A 27,686-nucleotide genomic window follows, 5' to 3' on the forward strand; every position below is an offset into this window, starting at 1 on the left:
CTGTGCGTCTGTTATCTCTGCACATGCACTGTAAATGTCTATTAGCATTCACCTGCTAGGTAACTTTAATGTGATGTTCAGATACGAAATAGGAACACACGTGGTCTCAAACTCATATCTCAAAAGTGTGTACATCAAAGTAGAATAGCAGTATGCGTATTTTGTTAGACGTCAATTGGAACTTGGTGCTTAGCACTTTTGAAAAATCCAGCCACTTAGTTGCCCAAGTATGGGTTTAAGAGCCCAACTTGAGGATCTCATTTTGTGTAAAATCTTGACCCTAGTGTTTTGCTTTGCTATTTGAGTTCTTTTCATAACTTATTTTATTTTTCCTTTCCAGCTGTATTCTTGCTCCCTAGATGGCACCATCAAACTCTGGGACTTCACAGATGGAATTCTCATTAAAGTATGTTAAAAAAAAAAACAAAAAAAAAACTGTTTCTGTCATAGTTGTTCATGGATTCCAGAGTTGTTGTTCACTGTTGACCATCAGTTAAATGAATACTGGGGCTGAACAAAACACACAGGGCCAAATTCAGGCTCTCTGAAGCTTTTAGTGGAGATGAACATAAACCCTGGCTTCAAAAGCAGTGTTTGTTAATATGGTTTGTATTTTGTTCCTGAGCAGGCCTCTCACTAAAGGCAGGAGAAATTTGCTGCCCCCTAGGTAGGGCCTGCAATGACATTTTTGATGACCCTTAGCTAATGAAGCATGCAGTCCCTTCTTAAATATTCAGTACACTAAAACCATGGTTATCAGAAGGTCCTCCGCGTTGCTTGATACTTACTGCACAGTTGTGTGAAGATGACGCCTAGGAGAGAAGCTGTCCAAACTTTTTTCCAAGATTGGTAGACTGAAGAAAGGAGGGAGGAAGAGTTATACGCACAAAGATATCTGATTTTTGTGCTCAGTGTAGCTCTTCTGTTCTCCCTTCCTTATTTTAGCTAGTTGATTGGCTCAGGCAGCTCTTCTCTCTATCTTCGACTATCTGGCTTCCAAGACAGTTTGCATGTCTTTCCCTGCCTCACCTAGGGGGGTGGGGGGAGAACGACGACTTTCAGGTAATTGAAGTTATACCATATTTTTTCATTTTATAGACCTTTGTATGGGATGGCTTCTCTCATGAATCACCTCTCCTCACAATATTCCAATTCCCGCACAGCTTACTTCTCAGAATATTTATTTGTGAGGGTAGCCAAGAAGGGCTTTACAAGCTACCTCTGGTCCAAGGATGACAGTTTGAGGGCTGCTGGTTGACTAAGGGCAACTGTAAAAAGATGCAGACAGATGTGTATTGTGGGATGGGTGCTGAGATGTACTTTGCCACTCATCTGAGCAGGAACAATGAGTGTTTAAGGTAGCATTTAGCACATGTGTTGCAGTTATTGATGTCAGACTAGATGCTGAGTGTGTCCCCTTGGAGATGTAGTCTGTGGGCTGCTGTGGCGGCCAGTTCTATCCTATTGCTCCTGAGCTGAGGAGAAGTCCTGCCTTGGAGGGTGGAAGAATAGGCTCCCTACGTATCTTTTTTCCACCCCACCATGTAACAGAGGGTAGGATGTTAAGTTTAGCCTTCCCAGTAAACAATATACAAATACTGCTAAACAAGACTGACATAAGCCTTTTGTTCTGTAATAGGGTTACCAATCAAAATCATGCTTTTTTTTTCTTTTGACTTCAAATTGAGAATGATCAACTACAAGCGTTTAGCAGACATTTTTTTTAAAAAGCAACAAGGCCCAGGATAAAAAGAATCTCTGACTAGGTTGTAAACTGTTCACTATCTGACTGTACGAGAACTTCAGAATAATTGACAATTGCCCAGCTAATTTGACGTTCACATTTCATAACTACTTCGTTGTTTTTTTCTTCAGACTTTTGTTGTTGGATACAAACTTTTTGCATTCTATACGCTTGCTGGTTCTGAGGACTCAGTGTTCACTATAATTCCAAAGAAAAATGAAGATTCATTAGGTACAGTATAATTAACTTCAGTTTGTACTTCGTTGCAGTGTGATATTAAGTATACTTGAATGTTTAAAGGGACTCTGATAACTTAGTTGAGGCCCCAAAGTTGTTTTGTAATTTTTGTTCTGGGGGGACAAAAGAAAGATTTACAAAGTCTGATTAATCCCATGGAAATGAGAAGTTTTATTTAACCCTTCCACTGATATAACATGGACCCCAAACACAATAAAACTGTGTTTGGTTTTACTGTCTATGCTGAATGAAATGTAAAAAGTGTACCAACAGCACAGAAGGTGGAGAGTGAATTAATCTGGGTACATTTTCACTCTTAATAATCTACAGCTTTATTAGTAAACCACATATTGTAGGAAAGTGGTTTTTGTAAAGATATCTTGAAAGTGTCCTTTAAATAGGTAAAATATCCATTGCTGTACATCTAACAATTACTATAGTTTCAACAATATACAAAAAGGTAATGTGCAATTTAGTATTTTCACTTTTTGGATTTTGATTGTATCAAAGCTTAATCTTAAACTTCCAAACAGTTGAGCTATACATACCTAATGTTATGTATTATAGACATAATTATTTGAGTCTCTTGATTTTATATTTAAACTTCTAAGTGTATCCTGAGGTCATGTTACCATATTTAAAAGCTACATCACTACAATAACCGGTATCAGTTAAGGCTGGCATGAAAACAAAACTTTGTTTTGTGGAAAACTTAGAGGTTTCCATATTTGTTTTCGTTTTGCATCAGAACAAAATCTAAACTTTTCAAAAATTGTCATGCCCGCATAGCCAGTAGCAACTCGCCTGGGATATGGAAGACCCAGGTTCTGCTCTGTTTCTGCAAAAAGTTTCAGTTTCAACAAATGAGCATTTTCCAATTGAAAAAAACATGATGATGGGGGAAAAAAATTGACCAGTTCTAGTATTGGCATAAATTCAACTATTCAAAGCCTGAGAAAATAGATATATGACTTAACTTGTATGATACTCCTATGAATGCCACTTCAGAGGAAGAACAAATCTATGTAATTTGGTTTGGTTTCTGCTTTATGTTACACAGGAAACCACTATGGAAAAATCTAGAGCCCATCTCTCTGTGTTGCAGTTTGGCACAGAAACATCTGAGACAAAAATATAACATAAAGGTGTCAGGACTTCATCCTTAAGTATGCATCTTTAAGCATGCATTCAAAACAACACTGAAGGAGCTAGTGTGGATTTTATATTGAGGACGACAGGTGCACCCACATACTCGCCTTTTGAACACACATATGTACTATAACATCATGCACAAAATTATTTTACTGACCAAAGTCTTTATTTGACCAGACTCGTTCCAGCTTGTTTCTGTGAAACTGCCAAAAACACCAGACCAAGAAGTTGAAGCTAAGGAACTGTCTTTGATTTTGGATGATATAGGCCAGTCGCCCAAATGTACTGCGTTTGGAAGAGAAGTATATTTACCTTTTTAAATGTTTTTCTTTTATATAAAATCTATTAACAACATACTGTTTTTAGTCTGGTATACAAAAAAATGTGATTAACCACATAATCTGATCACTAAAAGAAGTAATGTGTCCTTGCTATGCAAGCCTAGTATGAATCCTGACTTTTCCCCTTTACTGCAAACCACTGATCTCGGAAAGCTTGCCTCAACAAATTTGACATCCAGCACCATCTATTCTTTATAATTTCATAAATATATAATAAAACCAGGATTGCTGGTGAGTTGCAAAAGTATGTCCTACAATACAACTTCATTGCATTAGGGTAAAAATGAAGGAAAATTACACAATTTCAAGCACTTAATCCAGTAAAATGTCCCTTTCTTTAGAAGGAAGAGTCACAATTCTCGTACTAGGCATACAATACACTTTTGGCCTGGAAGGCTTTTTTGTGTGGTAAATGTTATTTGAAAATTGTGTTCATGTTGGACCCAGAATATTATCTGACTTATTTTTCTTGTCTGTTTGCAAAATTTGGACTCTTTCCCACTTACTTTTTTTTTTTTTTAAACACTAAGATATTAAAGATCAAAAGGCTCTGATTAGATGACCAACTTTATTTGTCTCAGAGCACTAGCAAAAGTCAGGTAATGAAATAACTCTGAATTCAGTAAGCTACATCCCTTCCCTCTTCCTTTAAAAATCTAAATTATATACCAAAAAGAACACCTGTTCTCTGGGGAAAATGGGACCACACAAATCAAAAGAATTAATGTTGGTTTTTGCTCAATGTTTTTAGCTCTGATGCACAAAAAGATGAGCTAACAGTGTGTGTGCACTCTAAAAAAAGACTGTAAAAATAACATTGTGGCGTTCCCTGTTTGTTACTCCCAGCTCAGATATAAATTTACATTTTAAAAAACTGTTTTGTTTAGGTTTTTTGGGGAGGGCGGGGGGAAGGTTCCCAAACAGCTGATTTACAAGGTGAGCCTGAAATATAAAAGAGAAGCTATTTGGGGATGGGGGTGGTCCCCTGGGTTATGCATTGTCACCGGTAGTAAATATTATACAGTTAAAACTTAGCTGATTTTTTCATCTGTGGAATAGAATAGAATCAGCTTCAGTGTCAACAGGAGTATAACTAGTGACAGATATAGGCTTTTACTGTACTCTCTATTCACCCGGACCAGATGTGTTGTGTAAGAAGATGCTGTTTTTAGTCATGTTTCAGACCCAGTGTACCCTAACGGATCCTTTGCTTTTATAGAGCAGGACAGGAGCTACAGAAGCTTAGGAGTATTGCTTTTATTATACCTAAAGATAGGAGGGAGTATGACTGCAAATTCAATATTTGTTTTCATCTGCGTTTGTTCTGGAACAAAATTAAGTAAGAGCTCCTGGTTCTGGCATAAAATTAATGGAACTCTTGGATTTTTAATAAATAGCACTAAACTATTTTTCCATATGAAAAAGGAATTTGTGCCAGTATCCCAAACAACCATTCATATGCAACCTCATAATTGCATATGTGCACAAAGCAAGATATTCCACACACTATTTTACCCGTGCATACTTCTCTGGGATTGCATGGCTGTAACTCCATGCAAAGCTTGTCCCAGGAAGTGGGGGAAATATTTAGTAGTTTCTTGGAGGGTGTTATAAACAAAGGAAGTTTTTAAAAAAATCTTTTAGGCTGTATGAGTTTATATTAGCTGTATTAAAATGGGGAGCAGTAACATCTCACTACATGCAATCAACTCTCATCGATTAGGGTAATGGCATCTTGTGTCTCTATCTTGTACCGTTTTTTCATGATACAGACCTGCTTAAGAAACATGATCAAAGGCCCATTTGTTGTGCTCCAGTTTCAATATGAATCTATATCAAATACGAAGTCCTAACTTGCTGTATTGCTGTAACAGGGTGAATATGTGGCATCAGTGCGTGGCCTTCATCTCCTTGTGTGTTTTTTCAAAAAGAAAAAGGTTAACAGGTAAGACTAATGGCTGTAAATGTTGTCAGCTATGAAACCTCATAAATATGTATCTGTATGTTAACAGGTCAGCTGTATGCAGATTATTTTAGCTCCATCAGCATCCTTTGATACCACTGATTCAACTGCAGATCATTGCATGGGTAAATGGGATTCCTCATGAATGACTTCTTTTTCATTTCTGAAATCCTAGCAAGTGATGTTGAGTAACTGCTCATCCACCAGCAGATTCTTCAAAATTCTGTTCTGGCAGCTCCCCTTGTTCAATGTGTGTCTGAGGCTGCTGTGGGCAAACGGAAGCAGTTTGGGCTGCAGTGCCATCACTGATTTGTGGGATGCCAAGCAACTCTTAGCCTAGGCCCAGGCGATAGTGTCATCACTTTTCTATTGCTGGATTGAAACAGGGACTTAAATTAGGATGTTTTGTGTAAGGTCCTGAGGAGATGTAGATGCAGCTGCTTTGTTGGGGGGAAGAATCTAGCAAGCTAAGTGGGGATGGTGTCTGTCTTTTTCTTGGGAGGGGTGTACCTAACTTTTGTCAGCTTTCTTGTAGTTCAGGAATACTCTCAACCAGTTGCTCACTCCTTGGAATCCCATGTGCAGTCAGAAGTATCTTTTAATTTGCATTTGTGCAGTGATTGCTCTGATCTTTTTTGACATAGCCCCAGCTGCAAGTAGACTACATATGAAGACTACTGAGAAGCTTCATCTAACATTGAACTCTAATTAAAACAACTCTTTAATTTTTGAAGGTTTCCTTTAAGTGCAACAAGTAGAAAAGGCGCAAACAACTATTTTACTTGTGTAGCCTGTCACCCTAAGGAAGACTGTATAGCGAGTGGACATAAAGATGGCAAGATTCGTCTCTGGTATGTTAAACTTGACAGCTCTCCAGCTAGCATTGATTTGACATTATAATAGAACTTGAGCATAACGAGTCATGAGAGTAGGCACAGGACTTTCTGCTTGACAGTGGTGTTCAGCCATTGACATAATTGGATCTAGCATCCTCCCTTACCATAGTCAGAAGTGGCTCCTGTAGAAATGATTATAAGTAAGGGTCTATTGAGGATAGCCATCCGGTGGCTCTCAAAGCTCTAAATTATGACTGACCTCAAGGCTGTCTAATTTGCACATGATCACAAATGGAAAATGTGCCCTTAGTTGCACCCTGCAACTTTAAAACTGAAGTGTTTGAATTGGGCCTGTGCTGTGGATGGAGGTTAGAGACTTCCGTATGAGGTTTTGGGAACATCAGTGAAAGCATGATGGGAGTTCATATTCAGACAAAGCCAGTCAGTGACTAGCAGAGAGGCTAGCTCTTCTCTCCTGGGTGGTTGTGTAAGGGAAATGGACAAGAGAATTTGAGAACTAGCAGCCAGTAACAGCACTGCTTCAGTGCTCCAGATCAGGGGTTGTTCTTGCCCCAACTGGCAGCAATTCCCTAGGGATCTTATGCCTAGTGTGTAGTCTGTGCCTCTCCCTTTCCGTCACCTGAACATACAAGAAAGCCGCATTGGAAGGATTACGGTAGATGTTAGTATATTTATTTTACATTTTATTCAATTTGGCATGCCCATTTTTGTTTCCTTACAGATTATTCTCTCCAACACCTATTCTGCTACTAAATTAAATGTTTTCTTCCTAACAGGAGAAATTTTAACCACAAAAGAGAATACACTTTCTCCACACTGCACTGGCACCACGATGTAGTCATGGATCTAGCTTTCTCTGTGGAGGGTGAGTGCAAATGTCTTAAAGTGCAGGAAGAAAAAAGAAACTGCTGAAGTTTGGAGTCATCCACCTAAGAACAAATATTTAAATTCTAGGAATGGATTTATGTCTCCAGGAAAGGTTTTTTGAGGACTTTTTGGGTGGAGTAATGGAAAGATGGAAGCAGTTGTGGCTATTTTGTGTGCACAGCTGTATACTTGGTACAAAAAAGCAAGGAAATCAGATGTGTAAGCATGTTTCATGCCACTATTTTGGCTGGCAGACATGACTTCAAAGATTTTGCTTCTTTGGCAATGTAAATCCTAAACCAACTGTCACCTTTATTATGCAACAATCATCTTGTGAGGAGATGGGGAAACCTAAGTTCTTGTTGGAGTCAAATCCAAATTTAAAAAAACAAGCCAAAGAAATCTTATCTGGGCCCACGCTTTACTTCCTTTGAATTTAGTGGAAAAGCTCTTGTTAACTTTAGTGGGAACATGACTCATCCCCAGAGTATTGGTCTTGCTTCAAAGCCTTTTCGCCCAAGCAGGAAGCATTTTGCAGTATTTAATATTAAATAGAGAGTTTCTATGGTGTTGTAACACAAAAAATAGTTGACTGCCCCAAGAAATGAATGAAATCAGCTGTTCCCAAGATAGTATTTATTAAGTGACATTTTGATGCTTGCAGTAGCAGTGTTTGTCTTATTGAGTCTGAGAGATCAGATGGGCATGTTAAGAGATTTGAGCCATTTGACCAGTTGTGTAGCAGTGATGTGTAATTTTTTTGCTTGGGACATAATTTAAAGAGTTTAAATATAGAATTAGTGTCTAGATACCATAGTGACGAGCGCAGTAGAAATATATAGATGTCAGTTTGGAATAGTTCCTTTACCTGCTGTGGTTTTTTATTGCATGTAAAGGCACCAGCCTGCTGAGTGGTGGGGTTGAGTCTGTACTGGTTCAGTGGCGTGATGGATCAGATTGTAAGAAGGAATTCCTGCCCCGTTTGGGATCTACTATTGAATACATCTCAGCCTCACCAGATGGAACTTTCTATTGTACCTCTCACACAGAAAACAGTAAGCCCAAACCTATTGTAATAGTATTCATTCCATAAGGAATTCATGAGCCATAGATTTATTAGAATATATGAACTTAAGATTCGCTGTTCGGTATTGTACACAAGTTCAAATCTCATCTGAAAGAGTAGATGTTTGATCTTTTATTTCCTATGCTAGCAACCATTGGACTTTGTTTACAAATTGTGGGAGCTTGTAACTTAGTTTTTCCATCATTGCAGTTGGTCCCAAAGATTCTGATAAGCTGGTACTTTTTCTCTCTTGTTTCAAACATTCTTGTACTGCTGACTTTCCATGTGATTTTCAATTTAATGTTTAGTGCACATATATATGGTGCATTTGTAGCTCATTAAGTAGTAGAATGACTTCTTAAAGATTAATTTTGGGTGGTGCGTATCTTGATTTTTCCAGTTGTAGAATATAGCTAACTGTTGCTGTTTTACATCACAGAAGCCTTTACCTTGCCTTGCTAATGTATATGTATTTGTACATTCAGAAATAACAATCATACACAGCAACCTGAGAGTTTCTGCTGTAATTCAAGGATTAGTCAAAGGTACGTGCAGTAAAACCACTTTTCTTCTGCTTAGATGGCTAAAGTCATCCCTTTCTAACTTGGATCATTTGCTATTGCTCTTCACTGCAGGCAGTGATGTCAAGACTGGTTTGGTGGTTGATCCTAGAACTAAAGCTTTGGTTCTGAATGGAAAACCTGGTCATCTGCAGTTCTATTGTCTCCAAACTGACAAACAGTTGTACAATGTAAGTTGATAGACTGGTGCTGTAAGTTATACACTTATGTGACAGAATTACACTTGAAATATGATGTAGGTAAGAGAGAGTAGTTCAATGGTTATAGCATAAGATTGGCATCAGTAGAGCTGTGTTCTAGTCTCAGCTTTGCAACAGACTTCCTCTGTGACCTTAGGAAAGTCGCTTATCTGTGCCTTGATTTGCAGAGCTGTACTGTGGCAAGGATGTTACACAAGTTCAAATTATTGTACTATATAAACGTAGTAGGATTTGAAGATTTGAATTGATTCCTTAAAGTTATGCCTTGGAATGCTAATCACAATTCTTATGGTGATGGACAACTTGGAAGTGAATGTAATAAGAATGTCAGAATCTACAGAAAATGCCCTACACAATGGTCATTGGTGCCTTTATATGCTAAATATTGAAATCAAAGTGTATTTTGGTGTGTTGTCACATCTTCTGTATTGTGGAATCTACATGGCCTTTGCAGACATTTCTCATGTACTAAGGCCCATGTATTGGCAATCAGTTTCACTGTTCAGTATTTCATTTAGTTTTCAATGGTCCTGATAATTTCCAGAACATCTTTCCTTCTGTGGTGTCCTTTTTCCATGACTGACTTCTCCAAACTCTCTCTTGACCTTTAAAATTAATTTTGCTCTTGTGACTCTCCAGCTCGATATCGTGCAGCAGGAATACATCCATCAAGTAGGTCTAAACCAGGTTGACTTGGTGAAGGCTGCATTTAGTGCTCGAGGCAGCTGGTTAGCAACAGTGGAACAGCGAGAAGAAAAGGAAACTGAACTTGAATTACAGATGAAACTGTGGAACTATGATGAGCAAACACAAAGGTACTGATAATTTATAGTCAGCCCCTGGGTAAACCATAAAATATTTGACTTCTTGTTAAATATTGTGCAAATGACTGTAGTGTCTACATTTAAATAGCACTCTCGTGTATGAATTATCAGTCACGCTTACTTGAATTGTAGTTCTTGAAATTAAGAGTTTAAACAAGTTTGTATACTCCAGTAGCCATCAGGTTTCTTTACATGTTAATACCACCTCTTTGAATCTGTTTTGTCACTCTAATCTACTATACCATCTGGCCAGATATACTGTATAGATAAATATGTAAAACCTTGAAACAGCACCCCGATGCTAATACTCACCTGGTCTTCCAGGGTCTGGATTTGTTAATCTTCTGGACACACATAAAGTTCACTTTTTTTCTTGCTTATTTAGGAGGGGACTGGATAGATGTTACACAAAGTTGTTTGGCACGATAGTTATGGGATTGGAGTTTAAAAGTGAAATTTAAATGTTTCTATGTAGTAATCATTTTCCATGTGGATCAAGTGTTAGCTATTAGAAGGAGTGCCCAGAGCTTAGGAGGAGCACTTCTAGTAGGTATATCTTAGGAATCTAAATAAATCAGAATTCTGTTCTCCAAATTACATCATAATTTTGTGGGGGGGAAATGCAGGAGAACAGACCTGGTAAACTAAATGTGAGATTATGTATTGGCTGGTAACAAAACTGTCTTCAAATCACTTCTTCTCCCTTTTCCAAACCACCATCCTCTTCCCTCCCTTCCTTCCCCCGCCCCTCTACCCCCCAAAAAAGAAGCAGAACACAAACCTGTTGCAAATTCAAAATGACACAAAATAGTGAATTTAGGTTTTTCTCCCCTATAGCTTTACTCTGAACACCAGAATAAATATGCCACATGAGGATCATGTAACAGCTCTGTGTTTCCGTGACACAGATGAATTGGAAGATGGAACTCCTACCTTGGTAACAGCTGGCAAGGATGGTCGATTTAAAGTCTGGGTGTTGGTAGATGACTCTGACTCAGAGAGTGAGTATGGCCAATATGTAATTTGCTCTTATTCACCACCTGTTGAACATGTGAAAATTGTGACTCCACCTTCTCCATCCATATGCAAGTGCACAGGATCAGAAACAAAACAGAAGTACTGCATTCTCTTCTGTGCACCCTAGTACAGAGTTCCATCACCCTTTTGCATCATTTCCCATAGTTAGGAATGTAGGCAAGTTGGAGGTGTGATAGGGACATGAATGCATAGATCCCACTAGCCTAAACCCTACACTAGTTGTTCTCAACCAGGGATATGCAGAGGTCTTCCAGGGGGTACATCAACTCATCTAGATATTTGCCTAATTTTACAACAGGCTACATAAAAAGCACTAGCCAAGTCAGTACAAACTAAAATTTCATACGGACAAAGTGAGAGGAATTTTTCAGTAATAGTGCGCTGTGACAGTTTTGTATTTTTTTTTGTCTGATTTTGTAAGCAGTAGTTTTTAAGTGAGGTGAAACTTGGGGGTCCACAAGACAAATCAGACTCCTGAAAGGGGTACAGTAGTATGAAAAAGTTGAGAACCACTTCCCTACACAGAAGGAAACAGTGACCTCCATCCACTGCTCATGAGAGTGACTACAGCCCGACCTTTACTTTGTTGTTGGAAAGGAGGTTTTGTTTTGTTTTTTTCTTTGGGCAAAGTCCTCTTATTCAGAGGTTGCTCATGAGAGCAACACTTGGAAAGGTGGTATCCTTGTTTAATTGACTTGATCTGTTGCCACATAATGGAAAATACTGTCCTAGTACAGTATCTTGTAGTTAAATTCTTATCCACTCTTGCATGCAGATATTAAACTGCATTCTAAATGCAGACAGAACATAATTCTGTGAATTGTATAGATGAGAAATAATTGAAGACCCTTCACCCACCAGAAATCATGTTGAGACTCATTGTAACACACAGTAATAAAAGCTAAGGACTTCACAAGGGTATGTAACGTGCCATAACCCTTCCAACCCACAGATATGAGGGGCTCCCCATTAATGCACTTCCTGGCACACTTCATTTTGACGAACTTTCCTGACATTGGTGTGTCAGTCTTCATAGGCTCTCAAATATGGTTTTTGACAGCAGCCTTTCAGTGATCCGCTTGAAGTTTGGTTATGTTCATTTTGTTTTATTCTTCATAAATAAATAGAATTTTTTTCTGATACCGTTAGACTACACAGGTTACCTTTTATCTTTTGGTAGTTTTCTGTTTGCCATAGTGAATTTCTCTGAGCCATTGGATTTAGCTCTTGTACAATGCCTAAATATGCCACGGTGAATATAAACAAAGATTGGTATTCTTATTGCTAGCACTTACATAGATATGTTTATGTACTGAAATCCTTGTTACACATGTTGATGAACTTACTTACTATTGTGAACTATTAAAGGGCATTTTGGCAACTTACACTCATATCTAAGTACCAACATGCTTTGTTTTCTAGGGTTAAATAACCTTAATCCTCAACTAAATCCCAGTTCCATGAGTAAACACTCTTTGCTCTTAGAAACTGTGTTGGAGGGAATGGGTTCCCACTGCCCTGACTTGTCTCGATTCCTAACTAACTGCACAGCCAGGCTGCAGCCAGTACTAACTGGGTATGAAGTGGAGAGGTGGATGGGGTTTAATGGTTCTTCCTGCACCCACCATGAAAGTGTTTTGAATCCACTAAACAAGTCCCTCTTGCTTTTGCATCCTCCATACATACAAAGGCTGTATGGAGTTCAGTGTCATGGCATGCATGGGAGTATAGAGCTGCTCTGTCTTTGTGTATTTGCATTGTGTATTTGATCTTGTGTACCTGGGAACTGAAGAGGAAAGAGCTGCCCCGCAACAGTAGATCAAAAAACAATACAGTGATTTATTTATTGTATGTGTAGAACATCCCACTGGCTTATTTTCATTTTTAGTAAAACCGATTTTTGTGTCTTGTCCCTTTATATCTTGGTACTTTGCCTTCTAGAGAAACAATGTAAAAGCAAAAGAGAAATAAGAACATGTAATGAATATCTTTTTCTGCAACTTGTAAGCATAGTGTAAAGTATAATTCAAAATAATGTTGGGTAGATACTCTTTTTTTTTAATAATCTGCTTTCTGTATTTTACCACACCAGCCGTTTATTTCAAAATCAGTTGAGAGAATATATTGTTACTACGGAACCAACTGGGGAAATTCCAAACAAGTTACTTGTTTATCATTGAATAAATCAGCTTGGAAGCAGATAGTTTCTGTTTGTTTTTATGGTAATTGATAACGATGAGAAAGAGATCCAGAAGAAGTTGACAGTTAACAAGGAAGTTTGCTGACAGGTTACTATATTGTGCATGAAGCTTAAAATTTACCTGTGTGTTAATCTGGTTCAGTGAAAATCAAGTATAGGAAAGGACACTTAGAAATAACCCCAAGTGTCTTTGGCCTGAAATGTCCAATACTTTTTAAGGCTGTACATTTTCATTGATAATATTGACCTGCCTTCAGTATAGTGACAGGAATTAAAATTAGATCTTTCTAGTAACCTCTTTTTTTAAAGTTACATTTAATGTAGTTTGCATATTGAACAAAAACATGGCAGTGTGCAGATTCCATGATATGTCAAATTAGTGGTTCAAGTGCAGAACCTAAAGAATGCAACACTTGCTAGGCGTTTTCTGTACTGACATGGGGCAGATTTTTTTTTAAAAACCCTACAAAAATGTACAACTTTTTCAAATATAAATAGTTTTGCTTAGAGAATCTGAATAGTATCTTAAAAGAAGTGCTACTCAATTTCATTTAGAAGTCTTAATATAGAAAGAATTAACAAATGTATTAATGGTTCAATCTAACAGAACAAAGTATGGGATGGAGCTGTGATTTTGTGGGCAGCTATCACAACTATCCAGCTACTAACTGCTGTTTCTCAGAAGATGGCTCTTTGATTGCTGTTAGCTTTGAAGAAACAGTCACTGTGTGGAACTCGGATACCTGGGATCTTATATGCACTTTCTGTCATCCACCTGGAAAAATACAGTATGTAACATTTGGCTTTTTACTTTCAAGTTAAGACTACTTAAAAAGGTAATTTCATCTGTAGCAGTCAAAGAGCACTAGTATGTATTCATACAGAGATGAAATATTTAACATTTGTATAAATCTACTCTGATTATGAGCTTTTAGAGTTGTAGGTACTAAAATATTTGTTACAATATTTATTTAAAGCTGTTTTGCTAAAAGTTGGGCTTGTTCAATAACTTTTTTCCTAAATGAAGATCAGTCCACCCAGCTCCCTTTGCTGTTTCATCTGCCCCTCCATCTCTCTTGTGTGACTCCCTTCTTCCACGATATACCCATGCCTACTTCACATTATTCAGGACACAGTTACTACTGACTCTCTTTCTCTCTCCTTTATTTCCATTATTCTGCAGGGCGGAGATGAGGATCAAGGGGTTAAAGCTGATCACCCTCCCCCTTTTCCACACCAGCCCAATCACTTTCCTACTTAAGCATGTGCATTATGAAAGAACAGCTTAATTAAAAAATCACTAATACCAAATTAAACAAGTAAACTGAGAATTTATTATTAGTGTGAAACTTTTGTCATTTTGGATCCTGGTTAACCCATATTGCAAAATATTTGCTGAGAAAGTTGTCCCATTGTCCAGTATTGTTTGATCTCAACAGAAGGCATCCTGATATCTAGACACACAAGTTCTTGATCAGGATAATGCAGAAGAAAACCATAGGTCATTGCTGGGGATGAGAGGAGTTGAAAAGGAGACTAGGACAATCTCACTTTTGAGTTTCCGGACTTGTGTGAATATACATTTCTGCTTTACCATTCCTTCAATATAGTTCCTGGGTTGATCTAGCTATAAAGATGCCAGGTTGAAAAAATTGCAGGAAATTTGCTTTGTCTGAATCTGTGTCTTAAAAATGCCAAAGATTCACTTGAAGCATTCACTCCATTGAATAAACTTTTAAGATACACACTTTATTCTCCCTTCTCATTATAATACTGTCTTTGAGAGTGCAGTATTTGTGGAAGTGTTTGGTTGTTTTTGTTTTTCACCAGGCAGATCGGGTTTGGAAAAGTGCTTGTAACTTGAGAAAATAGTTTTTGCTACCTTGGCGTAGTAATGGGTATGACCCATCATTATTCTCGGAGCTTTGACCCTTTTATCCATTATCCTCCTGTCACATGGGAATATATATTTCTGAGAAGATTGGCTAATACTGTGAAATTTTTTCTTGGAAGTACTTCCTGTCAGAGGTGATGCTCCTGAGAATGGTGACACAGTACTGCTATCAAGTACCTAGCCTGCTGAGGTGTAACTATTTGCAACAAATGACTGAAAACAAATACTGAGTTATGGCCATCTTAAAAGGACACTGTCAACTTAAAAATGCAAAACTCAATATTTTTGACCTGTTGGTGTTCATTGAACACTTTAGGACTATAACTGTAGTTCTGTGAATTTGTCAGCATTTTGTATAGTTGGTCAGTTTCACTTTTTCCTGTGAATAGTCAATTTCCTATGGGTCTCTGAGCAATTTGTGACTGTAAAAGGACAGAAGCTGGCAGAAAAATTCAGGGACAGGTGTATTAACCACAGCTATGTTAAACTCACTTTTTAAAAAATTGACCAGCTTTTAGGTTAATGATAAATCTGTAATCTATTAACCCAGAGAATTTTTTTCTTGTTAGCTATGGTAGTACCTTTATGGTCTACATAGTGGTGCAATGGTAAATTTTCTGCAGACGGTTAAATATTTGGATGGCCTTAATTGTATGTATTGGACAGCTATGCTGTAATTAAAGGGAATTATCATTTACATTAGACCTAGAATAACTAATCGTTTTGAAACACACAAACTTGGTTACTTTCTGATATTAATATTAGAAATGTCATCACACACAGGCTTTTTAAAGACACACATTTTCTCTTGAAGTACTAGAAATCAGGATGCTACTTAATTGTACTAGTGCAAGAGAACCAGAAATTAAAATTAATTAGAAACAGACCAGCCTAATTTTACTCTCCAATCTGAGGAGATATACTAAGGAAACAGTATTAATGGTGAAAAGTAAATTAGACTAGTAAAACTGAAAAGGAGAGAGAAAATCTGTAGTACTGTTTAGTAACACAGGTAGGAATGCTTTAAATATACGATTTTTTTTTTTATTACACTGTCACTTCTTTAACACCCATGATTGATTAACAGCTTATTGTGACCAGTATGGAATCAGGCTTATAATGGCATCCCTTTGAAAGTAGGGTGTTTTAAAGAATGTTGTAAGTGTCCATAGACACAGCCTCTTTTTGCTGAGATTTTTTTAAAGATTATAGCGCTTTTGAGCCACGAGAGAAGAATCTAGAGGACTAAATTTTGCAGTTACAGTAGTTAACTGAGTAGAATTTGGCTTAATTTAAAAGGATTTAAGATTTAACGGAAAGTGTGCTTGTGATTTTAAGATCTAAGGCTTATTAACTTTATTTTGGCTTTTATTCACCTAGGAACCTGTGTTTTGGGAGACTAAGTTGTTCCAAATACCTTCTTGGCACCACCGATAATGGCTTTCTTTGTTGCTGGAACCTGCTCAGTTGTGCATGTAAGATCGATTTTGTTAAATCAATGAATGTTACCTGCCAGGGCAGTACTGATAATAGTTAGCACTTACATTTTCAGTGTGACCCAGAATACTTTGAACTTTGATTCTAAACTGACCTGCCACTTAACAGCCTATGGAAGCATAATAGAGGTACTTTACATACTTCAGTTCGATGTAACACTGTAGACCAGGGGTGGCTAACCTGTGGCTCCAGAGCCACATGTGGCTCTTCAGAAGATAATATGCTGCTCCTTGTATAGGCACCGACACCGGGCCTGGAGATACAGGCGCCAACTTTCCAATGGGGGGGGGTGCGCGCTCACTGCTCGGCCCCTGGCTCTGCCACAGGCCCTGCCCCCACTCCACCCCCTGCAGAGTCTCCAGCTGATAGGGGAGGGGAGGATGCTGATCAGCAGGGCTACCAGTGGGTGGGAGGTGCTGGGAGCAGGCGGGGGCGGGGGAGCTGATGCGGGGCTGCTGATGTGTTACTGTGGCTCTTTGGCAACGTACATTGGTAAATTCTGGCTCCTTCTCAGGTTCAGGTTGGCCACCCCTGCTGTAATCCCTATTTGCTTTACTAACTGACACCACCACATTGTAAAGCCTGCAGCATTCTTGGCTGAAATGTTTACACTTATATTTTGACTATTGAGGAAATTTTTTGAGCTGGAGTATGATTAGGCTTGGAATGATTAATTTGTATTGGTAAATGTCAGTAAACGTTGATTTCATCATACATGCAAACCGACAAAGTTCTCATCAATAATAATAGAAATGTAGATAGGCAAAATAAGAAAAATTCTGCTTGAGGACTTATTAGTTTGTTTTAAAGATAGTTACTTCGTATATTTTGCCATGTGATGTTGACAACGGTTATAAGGATAACTTTTTTGAATCTTGATGTCTGTTGTCACCAGATAATTGTCTTACTCTCCCATAATTTCCCACAACTGAACATTTAAATCAGTAATTTTAAAAAGCTTAAAACCTGCAATTTTGGGTACGTTCACAGGCGGAGGCTGAGTACAACATATGAGAATGAGGTTAACAGCTTTCTACTGGCTAGAGAAATATCCTGTCAATATGCAAGGGTTATTTTCCATCTCCTCTTTATAGCCTACAAACTAAATCAGATTGTACTGAGTAGTAGTTTGGAGAAGAGTAATGAACAGGTTTGGGATAGCAGGATTCCAAACAATATTGTATGCTTCCTTCTATCCAGTACAAGTATGACTAGATTATGCAAATCAGAGCCTTTTTTTTTTTTTTTTAAACCCTCAGGTCCAGAGTGTGTGCGCACAGCAAACTCCAACTGACTAGATAATCCAACCCTTTTTCTCTTATACTGGTATAGCAGGATTGATATAAATATCTGTTTTGACTCCCCTGTGAATATTAAAGTTTGAGTCTTCCAGGCAGAGGTATAGCTACAGGTGTGTGTTCGACATTTGGCTTCTTATTTAGTAAAACATCTAGCTTCCTTTCATGTCTTGTGGTTTATTTTTTAGTGGAATGGAGTGCCCAGCTCAACGTCATGGTGCTGCAACCTGACCCTCTTTCAGAAAACATTGCTGCAGTCTCACGGCTCTTGGAAGGTTCAGACCGTAAGTACAAAGGTTTCCTTCGCTAGCAAGAGAGGGTGAAAGCTGCAACACTGAAAACATAGCTTCTAGAAGATTGTATTTTTATTGTTGAAGACCTGGGTTTTTTTTGGTTGGTTGGTTGGGTTGTGGGGTTTTTTGTTTTTTGTTGTTTTTTTTAAAGTCACAAAATAGATTGTAGTTCCTTAAATTTTGTCTGTGTAGGAAACTGGGCCATGTCTGATACCAGCAGGTAAGTAGGGCTCCCCTGCCACCCATCCTTCCCTGAACACAGTTGGTTGCTGCTTTGGCAATGCAAATATGGGTCAGTCACTCTTTCTGCATGGGCTGTTCTTAGTAGGGATGTAAAATGTTAACCAGTAAGCATTAGTCATACCGGTTAACCTGCCTAAACCATTAATCCCTGGGCCAGCCAGTTTTCCGGCCCTTTAATAGGTTAACCATTTAAACGAAATATGTGTAAATCTTTTTAATGGTTAATTTTTTAAACTGTATTTACATCCCTAATTCTTAGTCCTTTCCACACTACCTAAATTTAGGGGGGCATTTGTTTCACTGTGTATAATGTCTAATGTAGATAGAGCCTTAATACAATGTTTTTAGTTCTTTTGCTTTGCAGAGAGGTTTAGTTTCTGTTTTTGCTCTCTGGCTGGGAATACCATGAAGGTAGAATGTACATTCTTGGGGATGGATGCCTCCTATCATTCAGTCACACCTTATCCATCCAATTAAGGATAACTGCACACTGAAGTTAAGGGGAGTCCCATCCGGCCATCTTTAGCTATGACGTGGGGCCTTGTCTAGCCCAAGACGGGTGGGAAGAAAATGCTTTTGTTTATTAAAAATAAAAAAATTGTTTTGCCAGTGTTTGTATTTAAGCCAAATGAGCCAAGGCCATTCTGTATCCAGAGAAATGTCTGTAGAGAGACAATCCAGTGGGCTGTCTTCATTCCAAGAGATGTGCCTGAATCAATTGGCTCAGAAAAGCACCAGTGGTTAAGCAGATCTCAACTTTACTTCCTGACTGGAACACAGGTAAGAAGTGACAGGCAGGGAAGGGGGAATAAGAGAACTGTTGCTTTAAAACTTTCATGCTAACTGCTGATCAAGCAATAAAAATCCAGGCCTCTGGTAGTCAGTGTAATGGGCTTCCATTTATGAATTTGTTGTTGCTTTTAACCAGCATAAGGTATAATGTGATCATTGGTTTTCAGTTTCCAAAACAGTCCAACTTCTTCCTTGATTACTTTTGATTCCACTGCCTCAACCAGATGAAAGAGCAACACTACATAATCTGGGGATCTATAAAGAAAATTGCCATTATTGCCTAACACTTATCAGACTACCTTATGAACTATTTATTGCTCTTTATGCAAGTATTTTTTTTAAATCGTTAAATTATTAAATCCAAAACCTACTGGTTGCCCCCAGAGCTTTGTCTTTCCTTCCCGCTCTTCCCCTTTCCACCCTCCACCTCTTGGTCTCTGACTTTTCCCCTTCATTGTTTTGTTGTGGTTTCTGTATGAAATATGCAGTGGGGAATGTATGTCTGCTTTTATTTCACTCAAATGACAAATTTTCGGACCGTGAAACTATTTTGTAAATAATACATTGAAGTGTCGTTCCACTCCATAGTCTGACTTTCATCATTCTGCATGTTCTAGGATCTACTGACATTTAGCACAAAGTCCACAGAAGAAAGGCTTACACCATCAAGTAAACAGGTATTTTTACAGTTGTTCTGATAGCCGGGCTGTGCAAAGGAGTTCAGAATTCATTCAGTTGGAAACTTATTTGTCAGATCTAAATTCTCTTCTATCATAAGTGTTCAGATGACCTTGACATGGAACGAGAGGTGCTAATCTAAAGATGCAGTCATGTTTAATTTGATTTTTTGCTTATTTTTTAGCAGTATTGCTCCTTTTATAAAGACTTATTAAAAGCTGAAGTAACAAATGGCTGTCCTTTCTCCTGGCAAAAAAGTGTTGCATCTGTACTAAAAAGCACATACCTTAAAAGAGGTATCTTGGTATTTTAAAGTGCTATTACTTCTCAATTGGCGTGGCACTGCAGCTGTTTAAAATCTTTAGTTTTCTGTGTTAACTATTTTCTTGTGTACTTAATAATGGAGATGCTGCATTCTGTAACTTCTGAAAATGCTTTTTAATGTAGAGCTGGGAAAATGCAAAAAATTGACTTTGTGCAGAAGTCAATTCATGTTTTATAAATTACACATACAGTAGAACCTCAAAGATATAAACACGAGAGTTAAGAACTAAGTGGTCAGTCACACGCCTCATTTGGAACCAGAAGTATGCAGTCAGGCAGCTGCAGAGACTGGAGGGGGGTGGGGGGAAGCAAGTACAGTACTGTGTTAAACGTAAACAACCAAAAAAAGAAAGTTTTTTAACAAATTTGACAAGGGAAGGAAACTGTTTTTGTGCTTGTTTCATTTAAATTAAGATGGTTTAAAAACAGCATTTTTCTTTAAAGCTGTATTTAATATATCAGTATTCAGTTGTAAATTTTTGAAAGAACAATAACGTTTTGTTCCGTTACGAACAGCCTCCATTCCTGAGATGTTCGTAACTGTGAGGCTCTACTGTAGTCATATTGTTAATGGCCCTTTGTTTGAGTTTCATGGAAAGTGGAAATTTGATTCATCATCATGAACATTAGTGTTAAGTGAATTTCAAAATTATATGAGCAAGTATTTGAGTGAATTTAAAATTCATATACAGAAAGCTTTCATACTAGGGGCAGGTCTATACTAGAATCACTACTTTGGCACAGCTGCATCGGAGAACATCTCCTGCTGACATAGCACCGGTGTGGACAACGCTTAAGTCGCTGTAACTTCTTTCACACCCCTAGGAGTGCTTCCATACTCATTGAATCAGAACAAAAACAGTACCACTTGATTAATTCGATCAATCCCAATTAAGCAATGCATATCAAAGTTCAGATAGCTAGTATTCACAGTCACAATCTAAAACAAATCACTAAGACTTAAAATAGACTTCTTAAAACTATATTCATCTGTTTGAGAAAATAGTAACTATTCATCATTTATTCTGTACTCAGCTGTACTCTTTAGTTCAGTGGTAGTGATACTAGTCTGAGAAGTGACTGTGTAAAACCGCTGCCATAGGGTGTCTGACTCCAGATCCAGGCTGCTAAATTGACAAGGTGTTGGGGAGGTAATTCTAATTTCTAGCCCTGTGTATACACCTGGAATCTGAAAGTCAAGATGGGTTCTTTCTAGCTCCATGCATCAACATGTATATTAAAGGATACATTGTTAGAAGTTAATTGATGCATGAACCAGTATAGAATCTAAATGGCTCTTGTAGTTCCTTGGAGCTGTACCTCTGCTCCCATATAGGGGTAGGGAAGATGTGATTTAGATTTTGGGGGTTTCCACCGGATTTGTGTGGCCCCTCTTCGTCAACTGCCCCTCTCAGGTTCCTTGTTAACCTGGCTTTTACAGGAGCCATGCAAGTGGCTCCACTCAGCCCGTGCTCCCAGACCTACTCCTCCCTTGAGGATGGGGTCCAAATTGCAGAGGAAATGTGGGTGAGTTACAATGTTAGCTCCACAGCTAACTCCCTTTCTCCCTGTGATCCTCAATTCATGAGCTTGGGTTAAAGGAGAAAGAAGTCACAGAAGTGACACATCTGAGCCATTAGCAATTATCTTTGAAAAGTCATGGAAGATGGGAGACATTCCAGAAGACTGGAAAAGGGCAAATATAGTGCCCATCTATAAAAAGGGAAATAAGGACAACCCGGGGAATTGCAGACCAGTCAGCTTAATTTCTGTACCTGGAAAGATAATGAAGCAAATAATTAAGCAATCAATTTGCAAACACCTAGAAGATAAGGTGACAAATAACAGTCAGCATGGATTTGTCAAGAACAAGTCGCGTCAAACCAACCTGATAGCTTTCTTTGACAGGGTAACAAGCCTTGTGGTGGGGGGAAGCAGTAGATGTGGTATCCCTTGACTTTAGTAAGGCTTTTGATACTGTCTTGCATGACCTTCTCATAAACCAATTAGGGAAATACAACCTAGGTGGAGCTACTATAAGGTGGGTGCATAACTGATTGGAAAATTGTTCCCAGAGCATAGTTATCAGTAGTTCACATTCATGCTGGAAGGGCATAACGAGTGGTGTCCCACATGGATCGGTTCTGTTCAATATCTTCATCAGTGATTTAGATAATGGCATAGAGAGTACACTTATAAAGTCTGTGGACGATACCAAGCTGGGAGGGGTTGCAAGTGCTTTGGAGGATAGGATTAAAATTCAAAATGATCTGGACAAACGGTCTGAAGCAAATATTCTGTAATTCAATAAGGACAAATGCAAAGTACTCCACTTAGGAAGGAACAATCAGTGGCACACATACAAAATGGGAAATGACTGCCTAGGAAGGAGTACTGTGGAAAGGGATCTGTGGGTCATAGTAGACCACAAGCTAAATATGAGCCAACAGTGTAACACTGTTGCAAAAAAAAAAAAAAAAAAAAGTGAACATCATTTTGGGATGCAAGAGTATTGTAAGCAAGACATGAGACATAATTCTTCCGCTCTACTCCATGCTGCTTAGGCCTCAACGGGAGTATTGTGTCCAGTTCTGGGCGTCACATTTCAGGAAAGATGTGGACAAATTGGAGAAAGTGCAGAGAAGAGCAACAAAAAATGATTAAAGGTCTAGAAAATATGACCTCTGAGGCAAGATTGAAAAAAAATTGGGTTTGTTTAGTCTGGAGAAGAGAAGACCGAGAGGGGACATAACAGTTTTCAAGTACATAAAAGATTGTTACAAGGAGGAGGGAGAAAAATTGTTGCTAACCTCTGAGGATAGGACAAGAAGCAATGGGCTTAAATTGCAGGAAGGGCGGTTTAGATTGGACATTAGGTAAAATTTCCTGTCAGAGTGGTTAAGCACTGAAATAAATTGTCTAAGGAGGTTGTGGAATCTCTATCGCTGGGGATTTTTAAGAGCAGGTTAGACAAATACCTGTCAGGGATGGTCTAGATAATACTTAGTCCTGCCTTGAGAGCAGGGGACTGGACTAGATGAGCTCTCAAGGTCCCTTCCAGTTCTGTGATTCTGTCTGCGGGGCCCAAGAGCCATTGGATGCCAGTCCCCTCTTCACGCAGATAGTGAATTGAGGTAAATCAGCAAGCAACAAACGTTGATTTAAATAATTGATTTTAATTATGGTTTGCATTTGTACTTTTTAATTATTTTCCAAAAGAAAAGTTGATTTCTCATGGGTTGGTAACCATTAAAACATGTTGAATTGCAACTAAATGTAGCCTTTATGCTATATTTTGTGTTTCTTTTTGCTAACCAGGAAAATACATTAAATCTATACACACTGATTTAAACAATTATATAGCTTATTAATAAAAAATATAAGAGTTAAGTTAGAAAATGGTGAATAATTCATTTGTTATTTACTAGATTAATTTTTTTTTACTTGCGTTGCGCCAAGCTGTACTTGGGTGGAAATTCAAATTCAATTAAAAATCTGCCAAAACAGAATTTTTTTTTTTAAATAAAACTACCTGAAATGTGCTGGATACTAAACTTTTTTCTTATCATAAAGTTGAGCAAAATATTTTTCATATTTAAAACTCGATTTATTAAACAAGGGTAATATCTGTAGTTAGTGAATTGAGCTGATTTTTTGGTCGTCGTGTCCTTCAAGATTTTAGAACTAATAGATCTCATCCTCTCACACCTAGATGTTCTTCATAGATTAGAAGAGGAGAACAAGTATTCCTACCACTTCAGCTCCCAGTTTTTCTTAACTTTGAATGAACAAGTCATTGAACTGAACTAGGGGAATAAACAGAAATAAAGAAAATATTCTTCCTGCACCTGCAGAAGAGGCTACTGTTAAAAACTGGGTTAGCACTACAACAAATTCTGGTTCCAGGTGCATAATCAGTGACAAACCAATCCAGTGGTTTGACTTTCTTTAATATTTGGCAGCAAATGTACTGCTTAATATTTTTGTATTGGATTTAAATGACTTTAATAGATGTATAATCTAAGTTTTGGACCTTATCAGTTTTATCCACCCTGCATGCAGAGGGATAATATGCCCTTGAGTAATTGAAGTAATCAGATCTTACTCAGAATGTGCACAGAAATCAGATGTTTTGAGTAAAAAGGTGCTTTTTTTGTTGTTGTTAGTCACTTTTCTGATTATAACTGAATTAAAGTTTAATGTGGAGTGTTAAAATGTAAAATTTAAAGAAGAATATTCACAATATCCAAGTGAATTAGACTGTATCTGAACTGTGTGTTGGAAAATTCTAAACGCTTATTGCTGAACATTAGCATTTTGTTAGCTGTTGGCATTCGTATGAGAGAGAGAATTCAGATTCTTGGCACTGAAATATTGTCCTTTTCTTCTTCTCAGAAAGGAAGGCCTCTTTCCCCTTTTAAACTACCTGTTCTGTTTTTTACTTTGCTCTTTTTAGCTGGCAGTAGAGGAGAGTCTCCCTATGACCCCCTTTTATTTGCTATTGGGAAAGCACAGGCATCAACAACAATCAAAAGAGAATGCAGATTTTGGCACAGCAGTTGTCCAGAGTCACTTAGCCCAAGATTCACCTGCAATCAAAGAGGTGAGAGAGAGAGTGTGTGTGTGTGCGCGTGTGTGTAATAAATGTGTATATATAAAAGCATGAGAAATGGAACTTCAATAAAACCTCTGTTTTCTTGTCTCCTCAGCTCCTACACACTCCTGCACATGTGTTGCCATCTGCTTCTTTCCTGTGTTCCATTTTTATTAATTCAATGCTGATATCCAAGGAGAATAAAAGGTAAAAAAGCAGTCAAGGTGGCTTAAATAAGTTTCATATGTCAACTAGATCTTACTTAAGTGTTGTGGCACTTTTCCTATTTTTTTTTTTTAATTCATTCCATTCGTTATCATAGTTCATAAGAATGATTATAATTAAGGTGTCATTGTCTCAGGAAGTGAATACTCTATCTGTAAAGGAGATCGTGAAGGCAAAATTTAAATAGTTGAAATTGGGGGAGAGAGGCCCCCACAGGAGTTCCTAGGGTTTTTTTTAATTAGGATTTAATTTATTGATAGCATTGCATAGCAAGTTAACAGGATTAACTGGTTTAGCAGTAATATGCAACAGTTTGGTATGTCTGAGGTGTCTTCATTTATGAAGATTACTCCTTTGTGAGATAAATGTATGTTCTTGTTTAATTAAAAAAAAATTGGTGGCCTATGATAGTAATTTTGTAGTAGATTTATTAGTATGCTAAGTACACTGAAGCCAATGAAATACTTAGCGTGCTAAGATTAACCATTAGACACCCTATTCTTGAAAACCTTTCATACATAAGTGTGTACCAAACAATGAATTAGATCTCCAGAGAAACATGGTTGGTTGGTTGGTTTGTTTTTTTAATTATTGTTCATATTGCGGTAGTACCCACCAGCTCAAACCAGGATTGGGTACCCTATGCATTAGGCATTTCACAAACACTTGCAAAGACATACACCAGACACTAGAAATCTTTGCTGGTACGAGGGGGGTCGTGTTTTCTGCTTTGTTTTTTTTGTAACCTTTCTGTACCAGCAAAAGCTGTCATGTAGATGCAGTTATAGCAGAATAAAAGTGCTTTTGCCAGTAGAACTTGCTTCACTCACTAAATCAGCTTAAGCTATACAGGCAACAACACTTTTTAGCTGGTATAAGCTGTATCTACATTAGGAGGGTTTGTTAGTCGTCCTGGTTAGAATTTCTGCACATACAGTCTAACAGCTTATCCTATAAATACTTACACATGTGTAACATTACTCACCTGGAATCCTGTTGTGATTACTGGGTCTAGCCAAATAAGTAAAGTTACACATGAGCATAAGAACTTGTAGGATTGGACTCTAAAAAGACAGTGACATTCAAATATGTAAAAATTGTATAAATACATATACATGCAAATATTTATGCACTTTATCTTGATGTCAGTATCCACATCTGCCTGTCAATGGCATATAACTTGCTTATGCATAAAGTGTGTGTGTACATATATGGGGGTGCAGTAGAGATTTCTTAATTCAGCGATGAGTATAGGACACCCATGTTACTCGCAAGCAGAGAGTTATACAGGTCATCTCAGACAAGTTCCAGTTACACTTTCAGACAACATGCAGCAGCACGTATTCTGTAGGTAACTATTTTAAACCTTTTTTATTGGGAGTCTTTTTTGAAACCCATTCTACCTTAATATAATTTGGTCTTCTGCACAAGACTGAGGGAGTGTGAGCGGGAGAGAGGACACTATAACCAATAACTTTTTAAAGTTTCTCTGAAAAGTTAACTGTAATGCTTTTTCTATACTTAGAAATGTCAGCACTTTAAGGTCTGATATCTCTGCATTCTCCAGGCCTTAAAGATGACATCGTGGCCTGTAGGGAGGGTGGAAAACCCACTCTTCCAATGGTATAAAACATGCATTTCTGGACCTGTAAAATCATGAGATTATACCTATTACTGATGCAGGACTGAATATATTCTATCCAGTACCTTATACTAATACTAATATGGAGAAATAAAATTGTCAAAGATATGTTTCATTTCAAATAAAATGGCAGGTATTTGAAAGTGTTCAAGGGTTTGGATTGTTATAATCCAGGAGAAATGGATTAGTGGGTAGAGAGTGGGTGAGATGGGCAAAGGTGTGTGATACATGCAGTTGAGCTGTTCAGTTTAAGGGATTGTTCTAGAGCCCATTAAAGCCAATGGGAATTTTTCTATCAACTTCAAAGGACATTGGATCAGACCCAAATATTAGGCCTTATTATAGATATTTGTAGTGTGTTCGTGTATATATGTGCTACATATGCTGAGAGTAATCTGTTTAAATTGTAAATTCTTTGGGGCACATCTTTTCCTTGTAAGTAAAGTACCTTGCAGTGCTACATAAATAAGTTATATAATGTATATAAAATTCACCGGCACAGACAATTTAACTCCATATCATGATTTAGTATCAAAACTATATTCTCCTTCCTGTGGTAGAATATGCTGATAGTCTCTTTTCCTCTGTCCCCCTACTTTAAAGTGCCAGAGAAGTGGTTGATGAAGTTGAAATGGACAGTGAAAAAGCAGAGGATGAATCAGATGAGGATTTAGAGCTTACGGAGATGGAACAAGATATAAATCCTACAGAGTTTTTGGATGAAATTACCCAAACTAAACCGTCTAAATCTCAGGAAAAACAACTGCGAAAGATAAGAAGAATGGACTACAGTTGGGTAGCTGCTCTCTAGAAACAAGACATGTTGCATTTTATATATTCTTATGAACTTAAATATTAATGGATTAAATACTGTGTTCTATCAAAAAACTCTCTTCCAAGCCTTTGTCTTATGTTTTTTTTTATTGGATTCTAATATTTAATGTAAAAGGTATTATTTCAAAGCAAGTATTTTGCAATTTTAATTTTCGTTAAGAAAGGAAGGCTGGTCTTGGCACTAAAGCACAGGGTCTGGGTTCTGTCCCCAGCTCTGTCTCAGATGTACTGTTACCTCAAACAACTGTTAACTTCTGTCCATTTATTCTCCAATCTGTAAAATGTAGATGAGGGGCTTGATT

The 27,686-nt window shown here is 37.8% G+C and overlaps 1 protein-coding gene across 3 annotated transcripts in view; it reads left to right on the forward strand.

Moving 5' to 3' along the window:
• WDR75 (WD repeat domain 75) overlaps positions 1 to 27,438 on the forward strand; it is a 39,307-nt gene extending 11,869 nt beyond the window's left edge. For 2 of the 3 annotated variants that reach the window (XM_007069897.4, XM_043525684.1), the window contains exons 3-21: positions 341 to 406; positions 1,876 to 1,975; positions 3,311 to 3,435; positions 5,349 to 5,419; positions 6,172 to 6,288; positions 7,071 to 7,159; positions 8,058 to 8,216; positions 8,713 to 8,772; positions 8,863 to 8,978; positions 9,648 to 9,823; positions 10,670 to 10,833; positions 13,678 to 13,858; positions 16,345 to 16,439; positions 17,948 to 18,043; positions 18,906 to 19,075; positions 19,705 to 19,764; positions 24,546 to 24,692; positions 24,799 to 24,890; positions 27,154 to 27,438. In XM_007069897.4, coding sequence (XP_007069959.2) covers positions 341 to 406; positions 1,876 to 1,975; positions 3,311 to 3,435; positions 5,349 to 5,419; positions 6,172 to 6,288; positions 7,071 to 7,159; positions 8,058 to 8,216; positions 8,713 to 8,772; positions 8,863 to 8,978; positions 9,648 to 9,823; positions 10,670 to 10,833; positions 13,678 to 13,858; positions 16,345 to 16,439; positions 17,948 to 18,043; positions 18,906 to 19,075; positions 19,705 to 19,764; positions 24,546 to 24,692; positions 24,799 to 24,890; positions 27,154 to 27,361 — 2,292 coding nt within the window. In that variant the 3' untranslated portion in view covers positions 27,362 to 27,438. Of the gene's footprint in view, positions 1 to 340; positions 407 to 1,875; positions 1,976 to 3,310; positions 3,436 to 5,348; positions 5,420 to 6,171; positions 6,289 to 7,070; positions 7,160 to 8,057; positions 8,217 to 8,712; positions 8,773 to 8,862; positions 8,979 to 9,647; positions 9,824 to 10,669; positions 10,834 to 13,677; positions 13,859 to 16,344; positions 16,440 to 17,947; positions 18,044 to 18,905; positions 19,076 to 19,704; positions 19,765 to 23,801; positions 23,996 to 24,545; positions 24,693 to 24,798; positions 24,891 to 27,153 lie in introns of those variants that run through there. The other variant, XR_006285015.1, reaches the window with a different exon arrangement.
• Positions 27,439 to 27,686: the final 248 nt, after the last annotated feature.

This window comes from Chelonia mydas, chromosome 11 (assembly GCF_015237465.2).
Source record: "Chelonia mydas isolate rCheMyd1 chromosome 11, rCheMyd1.pri.v2, whole genome shotgun sequence".
NCBI lineage: Eukaryota > Metazoa > Chordata > Testudines > Cheloniidae > Chelonia > Chelonia mydas.